Genomic DNA, 21,456 nt, shown 5'->3' with positions numbered 1-21,456 from the left:
AACAGAGTCGGGCCACATCACTGTATTTGTGCTTAAACATCACATGGAGGCGAGTTAATAAAACTGAGTGCTGTTAACATTTCAGGATTTGTTGATTTAGAATTGTAATATAACCCTATAGTTCAGAAGCAGAGCATTTAAAGTACATAATGGGCACGTACACACTACAGCTAAAATCGGCTGTCAGTTCACCTTTTAGTGCTTAATGGCGTTCTGTACACACACAGTTCAGTAAAATACGAGAGGGACAACCGCATTCTACAACCGTATTAACTCCCGAAAAATACAGGTAGTGACAACCGCATTTACAGAAATTCTATGCAGTGTGTACGGAACCGAACTGAACAACTAGTTGTTAATGACGTTTACGTGCACCGGTAACGTGTGTCTCTCGTGTATGCGCGGCGAATCACAGGGAAAGCACAAGCCTATCCAAATGCTTTATGCTGAAAATCGCGATTCATGTTTGCTCACTTTAATAACTCCATAAACCCGTTTGCCTTATGAGACGAGCTTAAACAACAAGCCCAAAAACGTTTATAGTGAGTGACCATGGCAACACAGAAAGAGCGCGCGCTGTGTGAAACAGGCTGTCCAAGCATAAAACACGACGCCTCCGTCGACAGTGTTAGTGTGTTTAAATTGCTGAAAATAACGAGTGTTTTGTCACTTTAACATTACTTTGGTCACGATAACGGATACCAAACATGAGAGACGCCAGAACGTCGCTATGGTTTCCAAGCTGTCAATCATCGCAGTTTCGAGAGTGAGTCGTGTTCCGTACACACATGTAACGATAATTTAGGGGATTCACTCCCGCATTTAAATGCGGTTGTCACTCCTGAAACTTACAGTGTGTACGTGGTCAATGATGCTGCCAAACGTCAAGGATTCAATTTTCATTTTTTTTTCTTGCAAATGTTTTGTTTTCATATCTTAGCATTTACTGTTCACTGTTCTTCCTGTTGGTCTTATTTCAGGCTTTTCATGTAAGTAAAGTTTGTTTGTTTTTTGTTTTTCCTTGATACAGTCACTGATGCCAGAAACATTCTCAAAGAAATTAACTATATCTCGCAAAAACTTGCAAATTACGCAAGCAAAAATCTGTCAGAAGAATTTAGTTTTGCTTTAGAGAATTGCTAATAAACACATCTCATTAAAAGAGTTATGTATACAACCATGCTGTTAATAATAAGTAATTTCCAATGCATAGAACATGTCTATCCACACTGGAACATGACAGGGAAATGCCTTTAGAACATTCTAAAACATGCTAATAACATTCTAGAACAGTTAAAGGATTAGTTCACTTTCAAATAAATTTTTCCTGATAATTTACTTACCCCATGTCATCCAATGTCTTACTTTCTTCAGTCGAAAATAAATGAAGGTTTTTGATGAAAACATTCCAGGATTATTCTCCTTATAGTGGACTTCAATGGAGCCCAAATGGTTGAAGGTCAAAATGACAGTTTCAGGGCAGCTTCAAAGGGCTTTAAAAAATACCAGATGAGGAATAAGGGTCTTATCTACAGAAACCATCGGTCATTTTCTAAAAAAAACTTTATATGCTTTATAAACACAAATGATCGCATTGCACGTGCTTCCAATTTCCGTATTCTTCAAAAAGCTTACGCTGGATGTCCTAACGAACGCGGCGCCAGTTTCGTTTTTTCCTGTAAGTAGAATAGGGAAGGCATAGGACATACAGCGTAGCTTTTTGAAGAATACGGAAAGCGGAAGCATGTGCAATGCGATCATTTGTGTTTATAAAGCATATACAGTTGTATTTTTTCAAAAATAGCCAATCGTTTCGCTAGATAAGACCCTTATTCCTTGTCTGGTATAGTGTAAAGCCCTTTGAAGCTGCACTGAAACTGTAATTTTGACCTTTAACCTGTCTGGAGGCCATTGAAGTCCACTATAAGGAGAATAATCCTGGAATGTTTTCATCAAAAACCTTAATTTCTTTTCGACTGAAGAAAGAAAGACATGAACATCTTAGATGACGTGGGGGTGAGTAAATTACCAGGAACATTTTATTTGAAAGTGGTCTAATCCTTTAAGTAAAAATATACAATGCACTTTTAAAATTTGCAGTCTTTCTCTTAAAATGAAACAAAACTATTGATGACATCATCCTGAACTACACAGCTTGTTGTCCAATCCAATCAAATTATTACTATTCAGAATAAAAATGTCCCAACTCTAGAAAATACATGGCTTTTAAGTTAAGACCTGACAAGTTTACTAACTGAAATCGCCATTAGTTACTAAACATATAATATAGGATTTTAGAATTGAGAAGTTTTTGTAATATGGCCCCAGGGCACGGATAACATCCTAAAAAAACATCAAAATACAGAACACAGCCTTTATGCAATCAGGAAGTTTTTAAAGGATTTTGCAACTGATATTTGACAGCCAAACACCGCAAAAGTTGATCCCAGTGAGCGAGCCCTTTACTCTGGGCAAAAAAGGCCTTCTTGGAACTCAAGAAGGCCTTTTTTGCCCACAACTTTTTGCGGTGCAGGCGAAATTATCCCTGTCAGAGCAATTTTTTTCTGAATATGAAATGTGTTTTGTTTGCTTCCACATTTAAAAAAAAAAAAAAACATACGGTTAGTGTCAGAAACATAGGTTCAGAAGCCATTACATAATTCAAAATTACAAGTTTTTTTTTTTTTTTTTTTATAGAGCTACCAGCTTTCCAGTGATTTTTTTTAAGAAACATCTACCAGCTTATCAACGTAACTGCCACAGAAATCCATTCTGGGGCAGGTAGTTGTAACTCTACCAGGGGAAAACAGGTTCTGAAGAAATGTGGTGTTTTCAGTGTAAACTTATTGCTGATGATCAGGTTTTCAAGACAATGCCAATAAACGTCAACTAAACTTAATCTTGACATTAAAATAAAGGCCAACTGACCGTCTCTTGTAAATGCCTGCAGTGAAATCCGGGAAAACAAGTTAACATAATAGTTAGTTAATCTGGCTCATTCTGATAGGATGACATGTCATTTACATTAATAAAAAAAACACACATTAAACCTCCTAAACTGGTAAAACAGTCAATCTTCTCATACCTGAAAATCAGTCGCTATTTATATATAGTTCACACCCACTTTCCAGCTACCTAAAGCAACCCACACATCCGTTCCACAAATTAGCTTGCATAAAGGTTCTCTTATACAGATTTCAGCAGTCTGAACATAAAGAACGCATTGTGAAATACAGCAAACAGGGTGGAAAGGTAGGCGGTGCAGTCGAGAAGGAGGCAATATCGACTTGAAGTGAATGGTCAAGGTCAACGGCTATTTATTGATACCACCGATTAGATACTGTTCTGACGGTCTATTTACAGACCATCACATGTGAGATCATGCTCAGTTCAAGAACAGGAAGTTATAAAGATATTTACAGCAATAAATCACTTTTTAAGAAGATTTCTGGGACTGATACAACATGGATATTGTGCAAGTTATCTCAGTGTTTCTCTATCCTGTGAGGTCAACTCATTTAGACGTGGTGCTCGGAGTATAATTAATAGTCATTAACTGAATTTGAAAATAATTTATTTTGTCTCACAACAACAACAACCATAAAAAGTATTGACAAGTATGCACTTAAACTGGAAACTGATGGGGTAAGTGCACAATGGTGACTTTGAAGTGACTTAACATAGGCTGACATTGTTAGAAATACACCAGATTACTGTCTTTCCGTGTGGTGGGACAGAAGACTAAACACATAAATATTAGTGTTACAAAACAAACACTTCAACTACACATTATTACATTTTGCAGTGTGTTCTGTGAAATCCAGAGAAAGACAGTGATATTTGATGCAGAACAGGCAGTTATTCTTCATAACTGACAATGACATCTCAAAAAACTCTGTACTACAATACGCTCTAACTGATGTCTATAGGCTTTATGAATACCTCTGGGACTCAACCCTAAAACCTTCAGTTCATCACCTCAGCTTTCTAACTACTTCACCAAACGACCCAAAAATTACAATTAAAACTAGTATCAACAGCAGACCAAACCTAATACAGCTTAATTTTTAAAGGTCTAGGCTGGCAATCCAAAGGTTGAAGGTTTGAACCCCATAAGGTGGATCCAATCACCACTGTACAGCAAGACACTTAGCCTCAGGTTACTCCATAATACGATTTTAAAGGCTGTACCATGGTAAAATGATCATGAACTTACTTTTTAACCATTTAAACTAAATTAATATTACATTCTAATATCATAGTATTTACATGGTACTCCAATGTACTTCAAATAATACAATAGCATACGTTAATAAATAAAAAACATGCTAATGCGGAGTAATTTGTTGTATGTGTACATTTACAAAAATGTACAACCTGCGTATCAATGTACCAGAGTATTCTAATGTAATGAACCACATCTGATATAAAACACAGAAAAGTACGTTACCATGATGCGACCAGGATTGTTTGGTGTTATGGTGCTATGTCTTTTTAAACACTTACCATTTTACTACCATGGTATTCTCGGAAGTACCTAGAGTACAATGTCAATAGCATGGTACAGGAATTTCAACACCATGGTACATCAAAGTACGCTAGTATTGCCATCACTTTACGACAGATAAGACACATTATGTTCCTTTAAGGGTTATTTGTAAATTTATAATCAAATCACTGATAAAACACCTAACTGATTTGTGATCGCTAGATTTTAGTGAATAAATAACACAAATAAACACGTTTAACACATATGCGCGTGTTCCGCAGTGGACTGCAGCGCACCAAACGCGCCCCGCTTTCATTTCATACGCATTTATAAGGCAAACCAAACAAACACTCACCTGATTAAAGATTTAACGTGATGATATGTATGTTAAAGGCTGTAGAAAAGCCGGTGGTGGTGCTGTGATCGGCGTCGGTGTGGTTCCAGGCACCTGACAACGGTCTGTGTGTTTCGCTACGCTGTCTGATCACATTCAACACAAAGAGCGTAGAGACGCACAAGACACCGCAGGGAGCGGGGCGATTTTACCTACTAGGTTGAAAAACGTAAAACTGCGCTCGCTCTCGAAGGATCCCTAGCTTTGTAGGTGTAGGCCTAATCCTTTTTTTTTTCTTTTTTTAATTAATTATTTAAATTATTTTGTAAATTGATTTCAAATAACATAAAACTAAATTAATCTCACCATGATGTTCAAGACTGTTTTTCCCCAAATATAATAACAGTAAATGGCTGAAAAATGCCCCCAACATGACATACATTCACAATAAAAGTATCATAATAATAGTATCATAAAAGTGGTTCACGTGACTCCAAATCTTTTGAAATAATATCGATCTTTTTGAACAAAATCGATTTTGTCCGAAGTCATGTTAGAGTATGGGCTACGCGAGAAAAGTGAATTAAGATTAATCTGAGTCTCATCTTTGCGATGACTCGCTCTGAAGGTGAATTATTTTTTTGCCTAATAACTGATGATCCGGGTCTCGAATTCAACTCACTTGTCCGATTTCAAGTTCAACGGTCAACCGCCCATTTAAAGGGAAGATTATCAGAGCATAATGACTTAGGGCCTAAATATCGACCCGTTCCTAACACAAAACTTTGTATGATTTCTGAGGACTTGAAATATAGTCATATGGACTACTTTTTGGACTTGACATCTTCAGTCCATTCATTGTCGTCGACATTCCACAGGGTTTCTCCTTTTGTATTCCACATAATAAAGAAAGTCATACGGGCCTGTAACAACTGGGGGTAAGAAGGCTAAATGATGACAGTGTCATCATCATTTTGTGGTAAAATAAACATTTATTGTTAGTTTTGACATATGAGTTAGTGTTGGTGTATTCTGCCATCTACTGGAAATTCAATGGACTTGCAGCTTTGGATTGCCATTTTGGATTGACCTCCAAATATAATGATTAAAATCAATCTTGTGAAATCATTTAAATATAATGAGATAAAAAAAAAATGACAATTGATTTCTTAAAGGATTTGTTCAGATTCATTTACTCACTGTCCAAAACCACAACTATTTTTCTTCCGTGGAACTTCAAGTTAACGTTGAACGAAATGAGGGTAAGTAGACTAAACTGTGACGGAATAGTAATTTTGGAGTCCCTTTAAGACTGAATTTTGGGCTTAAATTGAGGCCAATTTAAAAGTTAAAGGATTAGTCCACTTTCAAATAAAATTTTCCTGATAATTTACTCACGTCATCCAAGATGTCCATATCTTTCTTTCTTCAGTCGAAAAGAAATTAAGGTTTTTGATGAAAACATTCCAGGATTATTCTCAAAATTAGGTCAAAATTACAGTTTCAGTGCAGCTTCAAAGGGCTTCAAACGATACCAGACGAGGAATAAGGGTCTTATCTAGAAATGATCGGTCATTTTCTAAAAAAATAAAAATACAACTGTATATGCTTTATAAACACAAATGATCGCCTTGCAAGTGGTTCCACCATTCCGCTTTCCATATTCTTCAAAAAGCTTATGCTGTATGCCTTCCCTAATCAATTTACGGCAAAAAATGGAACTGGGCTGGAACGGACATTGTTACTATGAAAAGTAGGCCTACTTCATGGTCCAACAATTCAGTCTGTTTCTTTTCTTCACAAATACAAAGAGGACATCCAGCGTTCCTTGAATGTCATAAGACAAGGGCAAAAGTTTAAACAAAGTAGAAATAAAATACATTCGCTGAAAAATGATTAATGAAAACTGGCCCGTGAGACACGGAATTCGGTCTCGAATGGAAAACTATCGTGTTGTTTCTCCCAGTTTCTATTTCTGTTTCTCTCTCACTTCCTTTCAGCATGAAAAAACACTCACATATATTAATCTCCCTCCTCTTCTTAACAGGTAACGGTCTGGACAAGTTCTGCAGAAGCATAATTACACATTTCACTGAAAATTATAGCTCCATTCCCAGACAGCCCACAATTCTGTGCACAACACACTTAGAGGACGTTACAGACCCTCAACATGGATCCAATTCTACTAGAACATGTTTGTACAAGGCTGCATGTCATATGATTTCATGTATGTTACAATCAGATATGTAAAATGTGTGGAAATGGCCATTGAACTCACAGTATCCTCCTGTATATTTATTAGTTTCCGTATTTAATGATACGCGTGCATGACTTCAAAGGATGTGTGTGTGTGAGAGAGAGAGATAAGCTTTAGGTTTACAGTAAGGAATGAAGGAACCAGTCAGTCTTTTTTGGTGGTTTTGTTGCTGTGGAAATGGACAGTGAACACTTGGGCGAGTCTCCAAATCAAGCAGATTGTGCATACTTGCACTTTTGCATAGTATGAGATCTCATAAAAATGCTGGTATTTTCCTGGGGGTCATTTTAAAGTCTAAATATCTTCATTTAGTGAGGACTGTGGCCAAAATTTAATGCCAAATCTGCTGTTTACTATTTAATTAGACAGATTATTCACTTTTTAGAGCTAAAATTTCATGTAATTGACACTTTTACGTCAATCTCTCTTCCTGTGCACCCCTATGGAGCATTTTATTGCTCAAAGGTTGCTATTTTATTGCTCAGGGGACTTAATGAAGTTCTCTGTTAAATATCAGCTCTGTTTCAGGTCTAAAATACCTCATGAAAAATAAAATAGACACAACTGTCGATGTAGAGTTCGAGAGCTAAAAAATGTGGATATCAGATCAAATCATTTGGTCTTTTGACAAAACCTATTGAGAAATGCTTGAAATCACAATGAGAAATATGAGCACAGTTTGAGACATTGTTGAGATGTCTTCTGAAACTCTGTGAGATTACCGGAGTCTTTTTCTCAGAATAAACATGTTTATGAATCTCATTGTGATTGATGAGAAGCTATTGAGATATTAAAGAGATCTCATTTGTGTTTTTGTTCCCTGCAGAATGAGAAAATCAGCACCAAATCAGAAATAAAACATTAAAATGTTATTGCTCAGCTGTTACTGCTCTTTTGTAGCTCAGGAGATCTCAGTTATGCATGCAAGTATACACTTTGTGTTTAGATGTTTCTCCTCAAATTCCTTTCGAGAAAAAAAAAAAATAATCAAATCAATTGATGAGAAATGTTTTCATGAGTTCACAGTGAGATCTCTGTCTTTTGATAGCAGACTTTACCTTGATAATCTGAGCACAGTTTGAGATTCTGATGAGAAACATCTAAGCAGAAAACTTGCACAGAATTCTTTATGTGCTCTCCATTTAATTTCATCAGTTAAGCCACCATATCAACATCTCTCATCATTGGTATGGGGAAACAAATTCCGACAGCTGGATTTCCATGTAAAAGATGCTGATTCTATCTTGTATGTGGGTGACTTAACCAGCATCTTTGTGTAAGAAACATGGGGGGAACAGAATCCGATGACAAGCAATTCAGCTGTTGGAATCGTCAAGTGCAAAGACCACAAGTGTGGGCATTGAGACAAGTGTGTTCAGGTGTGTTTGGTTGGAGCTGTACTTTTGCAGAAAGGTAGATCTTCAGGAATAGGATTGCTCACCAGTGGAATAGTGCTTTTGTCTCACTGCTGTGTTGCGCCCTCTATTGGATAAACACCATTTTTTTGAATCTGTGACACAGTGAACCAAAAATTATCTGGACACTTGAGCCACATTTAAAAATCACTTTTCATTATGTAACAAAATATCAAACCTAGTGCCATTTTTAAGCGAATTATAGCATGATCAAACTGTAAGTGGTAAGTGCCATGCAATTTGGTTTTCCAGAACATCACAGCATCATCCAGTTTAACTTACTCAAATATATAGAGCAAACTGCAACAAATACCAAGACTCAAGCAAAACAATTCCACTAATGCCACCAGAGGTAAACAGGTAAACAAGAGCTTGCTTCGAGTTTATGTCATCACCACTTCCCATTTCTCTGCATTAATATTCAAGCTAGCCTAAGGGCCACTTCACATTAAGAACAAATTGCCGTTTGCACAGGTATATTACAGTACAGGTACAATGGAATTCTCATGTGTTTCTCAGAGTCAGCTTTTGTAAAAGTTACAGATAGAATAAAAATAATTTAAAAGAAAAACAGAAGCAGCAAACATTTTCAAAAGTGCAAAAAGAGACAATATGCACTTTCTAATTAAAATAGATACACATTATAAAAAGTAGTAAACTAAATAAATAATATTACTCATTGTAGACTATACATAAGCATTATTGCACATATTGGTCGGCAGAAATGAGATGATAATATTAATAATAATAATAATAGATTAATACACTGTTGTACATGATTGTGCATGATCTGTCACAGAACAAGACATTATATATGGGGGTTGGGGGAGAAAGTGATCAGTGAGGTTATTAACTGTCCAAAGTGTGAATGGGCTGAGAAGAGAACTGTCCATAGGAATGGGGAGTGAGAAATATTAATCGTCCAGAGTGGGAGAGGATTGTGGAATAGGGTATTGCTTTCCCTCCTTCATGTCCTGTTCAACTAACTTAACTGTGGCTAGAAAGAAGCTGTTTTATAGATGGGCATTGTGAGTGCTGATGCTCACAGACCTGCAGTGTCTCAGTTTGTAGCCTGTGTCCACCCACTTAAACTGAGCATAAACTGGGTGGTATTTGTCCCTGAGGATGCTCTGTGCTTTTCTCCTGTAGCGCTGGGTGTATATAGTGTCCATGCAGGGGAGGTCAGAGCCTATAGGCCAGAACACACCAAGCCGACGCAGACGAACTAGCGGCGAAGAAAGCAGACTGCGGGGTTTGCTCACGTCGGCAGCGTCTGTGTCCAAAGTTGCCCTGCCACACCAAACTGACGCTAAACAGCTGACGGCCAAGCAGCACGTCAGTTCTGCACCTGCGTGAGATGAAATGCCTTTCTGAAACAGCAGGCGGCAGTAGCTGAACAGCCAATCAGAATGATCCAATGGCCCGACGAGCCCCAATGCCGATTCAACATTTCGAATCGGCCGAAAAAAGGCAGACGAGGACCAACTTCAGCAGATGGTGCGGAACACACTGAGAAAACTTAGTCGGTCGACGAAAAAAAACTGCCGACGGCCGACCGTCGGCTTGGTGTGTCCCTGCCTTATGACCCGCTCAGCAGTTTTTATGACCTGTTGCAGTGATTTCCTCTCAGCCAGGGTGGTGTTGCCAAACCACACTGTAAAGCCACTGCTGAGGATACTCTCAACAAGGCCTCTGTAGACATGAATGAAGGGGCTGAAGTCGAAGTCCGGTATTTTTCAGCAGTCTGAGGAAATGCAGCCTCTTCTGAGCTCTTTGCACTATTGCTACAGCGTTTTTAGCCAAGCTAAAAAGCTCTGAAATGTGAAAGCCTAAGAACTTATAGATAACAGTCCGCTTCACCACAGTCCCCTTGAAGGTGAGAGGCTGCAGAAAGGGGACTCTCGTCCTGAAATCCATAATAAGTTCCTTGGTTTTGTCTATGTTAAGAACAAGATCATTGTTCTCTCCATAGATGGTGATCTTGTGAACCAGATCCCTCTATGATGACTCATCCCGCCCTCTAATGAGGTCAAGAATGGTTGTATCATCTGCATACTTAATGATGATATTATTGTCCTGGGTGGAGGCACAGTCATGTGTGTTCAGTGAGAAGAGTTTGGGGCTGAGGCAGCAGCCCTGCAGGGCTCCTGTGTGCACTGTGAGCTCAACGGAGACCTTCTTTCCCATCCTCACCACCTGTGGCGTGTCTGTAAGGAAGTCCAGTATCCAGTTACAGGTGGGTGTTGGTAGTCCCAGGTCTGCCAGCTTAACAGTCAGCTTCATCGGCCTGATCGTATTAAAGGTGGAGCTGTAATCCAGGAACAATAGCAGTGCATATGTATTGTGAGTGTCCAGATGCTGCAGGATGTAGTGAAGTGCCAGTGCCACCACGTTGTCTACTGATATGTTCAGCTGGTGTCTAGAACCACAGAATTTATGTGTTGTAGGACCAACTTCTCCAGACACTTTGTGGCAACCGGTGTAAAGCCTTGTTCAGACTGTCAGTCCAAATCCTATTATTTGTGTATCCGATTGGAATCTGATCTAAAATTATTAACGTCCACACTGTGTATCGCAACTGTACAAGTACAAAATTAGTGCGCGAAAATAGAGCACTTTAAGTACATTATATAAATGTACTTTTTTTTCACCTGGGTCCTCCGTGCTTTGGCTGCACGGGTCCAGCTCTAGCTTGGGGCGAGGCCCCTTGACGCTTCAGAAATGGGTAGCATTTAGCCATGCAGATGAGTGGCTCGACTTCAGGCTCTGCTTTCGGCTGGGGCTGGATGGGCGCTGAGGCTGGCCTGGGTGGCTGCTGAGTCAGGTGGAATGAGTGGAGGCTGTGGATGTGCTGGATCTTTTCACCAGGAGGTGGCACATATCCTGTGGTGACTTCTGTGCTGCAATATAATGCTCTGCAAAGCTGTCCAGGTCCGTCCGGGAGATGGGGGAGTCCAGAAGAGCCGACCTGTCACCGTCTTTGATCTGTCAAATTAAGTCATAGCACCACTAGACTGGCCATAGAGCGACCAAAAGGCTTGTGTTGTGGCTTTTGTGGTGTGCAGGGCCAAGTCCGCGGCACTGGGTCAGGTCCAGAACTCGTCTACAGTATGTTGTGGAGGAATTTGGCTTGAAACACTTGGAGCACTGCATTGTATGAAATGCAGAGGCGGCCTGGCCGCCCACGGCAAATACATTAGAAGCAATTGTGGGTGTGGTCCTGCTTAGATGGATGGAAAGCTTTCGTCTTCCAGCCAAGGAAGAGGCCGTCACCGTGCATCTCTGCCCGTTCACGGCCTCTTCCACTGGGCAGAGCTATATATAGTCTTTTTCTGCAGTACTGTCTACAGTGGAGAGTGTGGAGTTTGGGGCACACCAGGCCTTGGAAGAATGGAGCTGGATGCTGGTGGGGGGCCTGCTGGTGACGTCCTGGCTGGCAAGTTGGCTGCGAGTTGGCTCTTGGCTCTGGGGCTGACCAGTCCATTAGAATCCAAGTCATTATTAGACAAACCAATTGAAACCAAGTCACTCGCGGCAGATGAAGGTGCTGATATTCGGGCCGACGTAAGCTCTTGGCTACTTTGCAGCTCAGGTTGGCTGCTGCTTTTCTTACACCTTGGCTCAAAAGGGGAAGAAGTAGAGAGAGTGGGTGCACTGAAAAGTGCGATTCTGTCATGCAGCGCTGCAAGACTCAGCTTCTCACAGTGTGGGCAGCTGGAGTCTATAAGTGCCGCCTCAGTGTGGGTGCGGTCCAGGCATGAGACGCACTCGTGTGTGCATCAGGCATGGGCAAAGAAGACCTGCACAAGCTGCATTAGTGGCACAACATTTGCAACAAAGTTTAAAAATTTTTTTTTTTACAAACCTTCACCTCAAACCTCAAAAATGATATACTCTGCACTATCATGAATGAGGAGCTCTGATACACATAGAAAAGACTACCAGTAATGTTAACTGGCAAAACAGAAGCCATATGATCTGTGTAATGAAAAGGAGCAGCTTAGTTGTTCTTCTACTTCTAGAAGTGTTTTTACTTCTATTTCTACTCCTACTTTAATATTAACATCTACAATGTTCATATAATACAATACAAAAAATAAAAAAATAAATAAAAATAAAAAATAAATAAATAAAAATGCTGTGAGTGTGAGTTCAGCTCGTTATGTGGTTAAGGTGTCATTTTGTCTTTTACAGCTCTGTGGTGTTTCCAGTCAGAAAGAGATGTTTGCTGGGTAACTGCATAGAGGAAATAAATCTGGGTTACAGAATGATCATAGTGCTTTAGATCTGTGAGTTTCTCACAGCATATTTGAAAAGATTTGATTGGTTCAGTCATCGGTTGGGTTTTCTTTTGATTATATAGCTTAATAAATGTGTTTTTATTTAAATTTTCATGTGATATCAAGTCATTGAGAGTCTAACAAAATATTCTTCTCTTTCTGTGCTAGAAGAAGATTTACTGGTGGGCCTATATAAACTAAAATCACAGATCCTGTTGATGCTATGCTCTTACAGCAGCATAGAAAGGAGCTCAATATAAAAAAAACAGTAAGAGAATCTTCAGAAAAACACTTCACAATATATATGACATTAAATGTTACTAAATGTCATTTGATGTGTACTTGATTAATTGTGAAGTGGAATAAATTAAGGATTTTTTTTTTCACTCAACATGAACATTAGATGTTAAAGGTAGGGTAGGCAATTTCGAAGCAGCTAGCAATAGCAAGCTAGCTTTGAAAGCATTAGATCCCACCTTCCCTTCAAATTTATCTTTGCTTAACCCTTTGACGTGTACGATCACACCGGTGTGATTAGAACGTTCAGTGCATCACGTGACCAACTGCCAAATTCAAATGTGTGTGCGCGCGTTGGCTGGTGCTAAACCAGAGACGGACGCGTGCAGCGCTTTTCATATATTACATATATGCAGTGTTTTCAACCAAATAATGTTTATTTTAGGTTTCAGACATTTAAATACACATGAGTACTAACAAAACAATATATTTAGAGTTTGTAAAATACACACTGATGTCTATAGAAGCGGAAATAACAACCCTTTCCATTATAATTAGACGACACATTTTATTCATATCAGATACACATTGTGAAAGTAACTTTAAAGCTTACTCTATTCTTTCCCAGTTCACCGACTCACTTTCATGTATTTCGGGAGAAGTGGATAAATTCACGCGTTGTAAATCCAACAGATCCGATTCTCTGTGCGGCGCAAACTAACATGGCGGCGCCCATCGCGCATATGGCTCAACTAACATGATTGTTATAAAGGTTTTTAAACAGCAAAACACATCCACTTGCACATATTTGGCAATTGGAATATTAGATATTTCATGCTATAGTTAACAAATTTATGAATATTTTGAATAAAAAAGGAAAAATTAAATGAAAGCAGATCATCATTCATACAGTGCTGCGGTGTGTCACGTAACAAGCAATGACGCGTCACCATGGAAACCATAAAGTGACACGTTCTAAATAACGGTCGCCTTAAAAAACTCACAGTTGGGGGGTCAGCCAGAATATTTTAAACTTACGTGCGAAAGGGTTAATTTGGTGTTCCTGCCTTTATTTGTCAGAAATTATATTATTTTATAGTTGCATTATAAATACATGTTAAAATACCCGAGATGGCTTGAAGAACACAGATATACCATATACTGTCGCTATGGTGATAATTCTCTTCAGGTTTAATCAGTCATATTATCAGTCAATAATATCCATTTTATTCAGCTACAGCAATATTTGGATGTCTTTGCCCTAGTGCTGTCAATCAATTAAATAATAACTAATTAATTGCACATTTGTTTCTGTAATTAATCATGATTAATCACAATAAAAAAAAAAAACATTTTTAAAATATTTTCATATTGTAATAATTTCACAGTTAATACTGGTACTGATGTTTCTTTGAAATTGATCTTTTTTTTTTTTTTTTATTGGTTGAAACGTCTGAGAATGACCCTAGATTAAAGGGAAGCTGCTTTCACAAATGTCTTTTAACTGTTGGATGTTCATAGCAATATAAACTTCAAGATCAAGTGTGAAGGTGCTTTACATGCATTAACACACTTGGCAAAAACAAAATCACTGTGTAGATCTAGTAAACAAATAAATCAGACATACTGTAATGGTTTTGTTTCCATTTGAGGTTTAGACAACTGTGAGAACTATGAAACATTATTGTATAAAGGTATTGGAAAAACACTGCACTCGGTTCAAGGTTAAAACTCCACTCTATACAAAGGTTAGAGACTCTGTTTATCACTGGTTGTCAAGTGACCAAACCAATGGAACATATTTCTGGTTTTGGTTTAGCGCTTGAAGTTGAGTTCAGTTGAAAATGAAGTTAGCTGTTTAACAAACTGACAAATGGCATTGTGTGTGCATATATACATATGACAAATATATCTAATATACAAATATTACATCATTATCAACACAATAGAAGTGATACAAATTAGAGACGTGACTCAAGACATTTCAGAGGAACTTTAGACTTTTTTTTCCCCTTTCATTTCATTTCCTTTTTTTTTTTTTTTTAGTTTATTTATTACTAATTTACTAATGATTCTCTCAATTATGCTTGTGTCTGTTCATAGATTATGAAGTCCTAATTCATCAATAGTGACATTATGTAATTTTGAAATTTTTTGACTTCTTTATTATTTAAAAAAAATGCTGTCATCATGAGGAAGTATAATATCATTACCAAAGAGCAGGGATCAAATGTAAAAAAAAAAAAAAAATATATATATATATATATATATATATATATATATTAAAAGTATATATTTATATAATATTGTATATATATATATATATATATATATAAAGTACCATTATATATATAAAAGTACCGTTTTAATGTTTTTGAAAGAAGTCCCTTATGCTCATCAAGCTTGCATTTATTTGATCAAAATACAGAAAAAAAAACCCCAGTAATATTGTGGAATATTACTTCAATTTAAAATAGCGGTTTTCTATTTCAATATAATTTTGAAACTTTTTATCAGGATTCTTTGATGAATAAAAAGTTAAAAAAGAACAGCATTTATTTAAAATAGAAATCTTTTGTAACAATATACACAGTAATTTTCTTTCTTTTATTGAAAGAAATTAATACTTTTATTCCACAAGGATGTGCTAAATTTATAGAAATGATAGTAATGAGTTATAATTTTTATTTTTATTTTGAATGCATGCTGTTCTTTCTAACTTTTTATTCAACAATGAATCCTGAAAAAAGTATTAGGTTCTAAAAAAAAAAAAATAAATAAATATGCAGCACAACTATTTCCGATATTGATAACAAATCAGCATAGAATGATTTCTGAAGGATCATGTGACACTGAAGACTGGAGTAATGGCTGCTGAAAATTCAGCTTTGCATCACAGAAATAAATTATATTTTCAAGTGTATTAAAATACAAAATCATTATTTTAAATTGTAATTTTATAAAATTGTAAACTGACATAAAAGATACTTTAGATACTGTGATTTTATAATATTTATATATTTAAAACTATTGTAAACCTAACTGTGAATTTAATGACGTCTAAAAATGGAATGTATTAAATAGAGTAGAGAATATTCTTTTTTTTTTTCTTCTTTTTTTTTTGAGTATCAGTTTAAAATAATGGAGTACACTTAAAAATATAAGAACAATGTTTTTCTATATAGAAAATATTTATACCATTCATTTGCCAGCACTTTTTTTCTCTCAGTTAAACTGTTGGTCATTTAACTGATGCTGTTTTGTTTTTATTATTACAAAATAATTGATACAGTGATAAATCAAAGCACATTAAATTTTGTCAATTTTAACGTATTTTCTTTTTACTTTTTTCTCTAAACTTTACAGTGGATTCCCGGCAACAATAAACAGTCAACAAAATAAGTAGTCCATCATACTCATATGTTCATGATTTTGCCGGCTTTATTGCAGCATAGGTGCTGTTGACTTGGCTGGACCGAAAGTTTCTACGCAGCTTGGAAAAATCCACCTCAGCATACTGAAAGAGCAAGTGAAGAAAACAATATAAACTGTATCATCATTGATCAAAGTTATTGTTTCACCAAACAAATGAAAGATCAGCAAGAATTCTACTTTATTATCAAGAGCTTCATTAATGAATTCTTGCCTGTAACTGGTCCTGATGCTCTTCTATAACTTGTGTCTGCTGTAGATCAGTGTTGTTATGTTGTAAGTGTTCTGTGGACCTTCTGTTTCCAATAATAAAAACCTTTACTAGTCCTAAAAGTGGAACAGTGAATTCAGATTAATATATATATCAAATATAATTATCAAATATAATTTAAAAAAGTGTACTTTTTTTAGGCTTTCGGCTTATTTTGGCATTTTAGTTGTATTATATTTCATATCAAATATATATATATATATATATATATATATATATATATATATATATATATATATATATATATATATATATATATATCTCAAATATAATACAACTAAAATGCCAAAATAAGCCAAAAGCCTGAAAAAGAAATCACACTTTTTTTTTATTATATTTGATATTATATTATATTATCTTTATCTATCTATCTATCTATCTATCTATCTATATATATATATATCTATATATATATATATATATATATATATGTGAAGACTTCAGATGCAAAAGCCTCTAAGTGCCGTCTGAAATTTTCTTCTAAAATGAGCATTTTTTATCAAGCTCGTATGTTTAAGTTCAGTTATTTCACTTTAATGGCAATTAATAGGTCCTTTTCATTGCCATTAAAGTGAAATTACTGAACATAAACATACAAGCTTGATAAAAATGCTCATTTTAGAAGAAAATTTCAGATGGCACTTAGAGGCTTTTGCATCTGAAGTCTTCATATATATATATATATATATATATATATATATATATATATATATATATATATATATATATATATAATGCGAAAATAAGCTGAAGGCATAAAAAAAACAAAAACAAAAAAACTTTAACTTCAGCTGCCTACTGCCTATGGAGAAGAACATACAGTATTGATAACTCACCGATCAGCACAATGACCAGAAGCCCGTTTATCAGACCAGATATTATGATGATAGTCTGCCACTGTGTCTGATTCTGATCAATACACTCCACCACTGTATGATTGTGACACTCAGTTGAGTCAGTTAGTTGAATTGGTTCTGAAAAGAAAGTGTTCATAATCTGTTACAGTAACAACTGCTGACAGTCTGGAGCACAATGACTGCAATTTTGTAGAACCGAGGTAAATATCTATAACATATTCAACTTTTGTGGGGCTACCATTACTAGTTATGTTTTTATAGGTATAATTCAAAAACTGAAGTAGTGAATTACAAATGTTTAAATAAGAGAAAATATTCATAGTGATTATCAATATGGATTAGCAAATGAACTCACCGGCGATGTGCAGTCTGGTGCTGTTGCTGAGTTTTAGAGGTGTGCGTGTGTTCATACAGTAATAAACTCCTAATTCATCAGCAGTCACATTATTTATAACCAGATGTTTAAATTGCAGTGAATATTTGTTTCTGAATGTTTTGTTTGAGTAAAAAGGTGCTGTTGGAACTGAGGTTGATCGTAGAATCACTGTTGGAGGATCTGGTGTTTTCAGTAAAATCCAATAAATCTCATTATCATCAAGATCACAGTTTATGGTCACATTTGATCCCAAATCAGTTAGTTGATTTGCTGCTGCAGCTCGACAACAGATTAATACATCTATAAGATAAAAATAAATAAACATGCATCACAATTAAATTTTAAAATTTTAATTAGCTGCATAAAACCATTGTGAACCTTTAACGTGAAACAATTTATGGTGAAGTGCATGAAAATATTTATATCATGTTATAAACTCACAGAGCTGAAGCTGAATGATCTTCATGTTCCTGGATGAATAAAACCATTGAATTTAATGACACCTGGTTCCCTCCACACATTTATGATGAAGTCTACTGCAGCTCTAAACCAGACAGAAGAGGAAGTCAAGTTTGCACTGACCACATTGTACACTTTTTTTTCAACACTTAACCCCCCCCCCCCCACCCCATCATTACTTTATTAACCAAGTTAAACATAACAGTAAATTGCCAGATAATTGCAAAAATATCAGCAAACTTATTTGTCAGATAAAGACAACACACTCTCAGGACAATTTATAATTTGTACAAGATGCTAAAGCTGTATGATATTATAAAGTATGACTAAGATTATAATGACAAAGGTTTGGTGGGTAAGCATGGTTCACTGTCACACAGTAGAGCCACCATTTTGCAACTGCAAGAGGTGAAGAGAGGTGAGACAAACATAACTTAATGAACAAGGAACACATAATGGCTATAAATATAAACAAGCACAATACATCAGTTTTTTAAATGAAGAATATGAGATGAGTTTTAATTATATGTGATTAACATTATTTGAAAGAATTACAACTGAATATTTAAGAAACACCAATAAAGTTGAGATATAAACTCAATAAAATATTTTTTATGATAGCACATTAGTAATTGGAACTAAAACATTACAACGGATGAATGAAACTGTTAAAGGGTATAATTTAATGGTTGGTGCATCATTCAGGTCATTCAGTGTTTTGTGAAAATGAAAAAGACTAACAATAAAGAGGTCATAGATTAAAAGCTCACTATTTTTTTTTTTCAAAATGTCAAATTATTCATTCAACAAAAATTCTTACAATAGTAAAAGATTAATGTCATGTCGGGTCTGGCAAAGGAGGCAAGTAGAGGAGAGGTGGCTCTTGAAGCAGCCAAACATAGTTTATTAAACAATGCAAACTAAAACAAAGGCAAACTAACACAAAAATGCAAGAGTTTTGGTAAGTATTTCAAAGACAATATGGGACAAAGAACAGAATCCAAAAAAAAAACAAAAAAAAACTAGGGACTAAAAGACACCCATGGCAGAGCTATTAGTGTTGCTGACCATGGTGAAGCCAGGGGGAAATGCCAGAAGGAGAAGAAAAGACCAAGGAGGAGTCAGGTAGATTGAAGACCAGGGCGAATGAAGGACTAGAGGCAGAACCATAGGGTCGGGGGACTGAGGTGGAGCCAGTGGGATAGAGGGCAAAGGAGGAGCTGGGGGGAACGAGGAGCCTGGTGGAGATGAAGGGGGAGAGAGCTGAGGTGTAGCTGGAGGCTTGAGAGTATGTGGCGAATGCAGGGTGACTCCTGACCAAGGGGGAGCTGGAGGGACCCCGGCGGAGTCAGAGGGCTGAAAGACCACAGTAGAGTTGAGGGAGCTACAATTCACTGTGGAGCCAACAATTCAACAAGCTGTGGTGGCCCAATTAACTTTGAAGACCGCAACAGAATCAGATGGTCATGAGGCACCAAGTCCCTCCACTATGGTTGGATACGCTGGCCCAATGACCGTAGTTGCGCAAATGGAGCCGGAGGGCCGAGGAGAGCCAGAGACTCAGTAGAATGAGGCAAAGCCAGGCAAATGGGTGGACCAATTGGAGGAGGCAAAATCAGAGAACTGGATGAAGCAGAGGGGGTGAACCAGAGAACCAGATTGAATAAGTGGAGGGGAGGGGGAAAATAAGCCAAGTGGAGCCAGAGGAGGGGGGTGAGCCAGCAGAGACAAAGAGCCAAGGAACTTGGCAGGACCAGCAGAGATTAAGGAGCCAGGAGATTGGATGGAACCAATGGAGGAGGAAGGGCTTGGGAACTGGAGGGGACCAGCAAGTCCAAAATATTAACTGTGGTCAGTGGTTATTATGTTTGTGGTAGAATCGACAAGATCTGTGACTGGAGCAGATTTGTGGGGCTGCTCAACGATTGCCACTGGTGGGCAAACAATCTCTAAACAGAAAAGGATATACTCTTTTCATTAAGCTTCCCCATCACCGTTAACTCCACAAAACGATCACCACCTATCCAGTAAATCAACTTAAGCCCAGGACACACCAAGCCGATGATCGGCCGCTGAGCAACGTTGGCCCGTTTTTATGTGTCAGCCTACTAAGTTTTCCCGGTGTGTTCTGTACTATTGGTTCTAGTAGGACGGCGTATGTTTTTTTTTTTGTGTGTGTGTGTGGGGGGGGGCAATTCAGCATGTAGAATCTGAGTTGGGCCGTTGGGCGAGAGAGAGAACTCTGATTTGCTGTTCAGTTTAGTCGAAGCACAAAATAATGGCAAAACAGTGCGCAAACAAGGCAAGGGGGAACAGACAGAAGTCTGTTCTAATTTTACATCATGTACCTGAGTGTTCCTGGGCGAATCTATAATATTAACGTGAGCAGAGTGGAATATAGAAAGTGATCAGCATGAATGATATGCAAAATGGTAAGCACGCGCTGCTCGTTTATGATTTGTGTAGCGCAGTGCCGGTCTCCTATTCTGAATTACGAATATAGACAAATATATATGACAAAATAGACAGTGGTCTTCTTATACGCAGGTGCAGAACAAGCGTGCTGGCTGACAGTCGGCTGTAGTTCTCTTGGTGTGTTCACGTGCAGTTTTTTTGCCCCATCGCAGGCGACACGAGGCGACAGCACAACATAATACTTGGGATTATACTGTTACACTTATGTACGTTAGCTTATCTAACTAATGCCAGTCTTAAGGGTAGGGACACACCAAACTGACACCAAAGAACTAGCACTGATAAAAGCAAACAGTGATGTTCTACGCATACGTATTAAGCATTCAGACTACAGGTGTGTAGTGTTTCTTTACAAAGTGATATCGCCAACTACTGGCCTGGCATGCATAATACAACATTTTTAGTAACAACATTGTCATTTGTACGCAGAAACTGCAAAGAAAAAACTTCTCAGTTTTTAGCACATAGGCCTAGTTGTTGTGTAAACATACCCAAGAAATGAGAACTCAGGAAACAGGAACTTTAATACATGGAAACAGAGCTAACAAACTAAAGGTCCTTGGGTAAAGCAAAC

At 37.2% G+C, this 21,456-nt stretch overlaps 2 protein-coding genes and 1 pseudogene across 2 annotated transcripts in view; all 3 read right to left on the bottom strand.

Annotated features, from left to right (window-relative positions):
• Positions 1 to 9,667, bottom strand: part of LOC125280845 — a 26,180-nt pseudogene extending 16,513 nt beyond the window's left edge.
• Positions 1 to 21,456, bottom strand: part of LOC125245641 (zinc finger protein 271-like) — a 243,294-nt gene that overhangs the window by 149,462 nt on the left and 72,376 nt on the right. The window lies entirely within an intron of this gene.
• Positions 16,076 to 18,493, bottom strand: LOC125245853. The gene is made up of 4 exons (XM_048156691.1): positions 18,390 to 18,493; positions 17,928 to 18,248; positions 17,552 to 17,689; positions 16,076 to 16,771 (listed from the first exon to the last, which is right to left on the bottom strand). Exons 1-4 carry the CDS (start codon positions 18,412 to 18,414, stop codon positions 16,644 to 16,646), a joined length of 612 nt encoding a protein of 203 aa, XP_048012648.1. The 5' UTR covers positions 18,415 to 18,493; the 3' UTR covers positions 16,076 to 16,643.

The sequence above is a fragment of the Megalobrama amblycephala genome, linkage group LG1 (genome assembly GCF_018812025.1).
Source record: "Megalobrama amblycephala isolate DHTTF-2021 linkage group LG1, ASM1881202v1, whole genome shotgun sequence".
NCBI classification, from domain to species: domain Eukaryota; kingdom Metazoa; phylum Chordata; class Actinopteri; order Cypriniformes; family Xenocyprididae; genus Megalobrama; species Megalobrama amblycephala.
Note: the sequence above shows the minus strand (reverse complement) of the source record. Positions and strands in the feature narration are given on the sequence as shown.

Bases quoted from the DNA above. Each gene is read 5' to 3' on its own strand.
- LOC125245853 (XM_048156691.1), bottom strand. From the start codon at position 18,414: ATGAAGATCATTCAGCTTCAGCTCT. The intron at 18,249-18,389 runs GTGAGTTTATAA...TTTATCTTATAG, and splicing joins GATCATTCAGCTTCAGCTCT to ATGTATTAATCTGTTGTCGA. The intron at 16,772-17,551 runs GTGAGTTATCAA...TTCCACTTTTAG, and splicing joins TCTGGTCATTGTGCTGATCG to GACTAGTAAAGGTTTTTATT.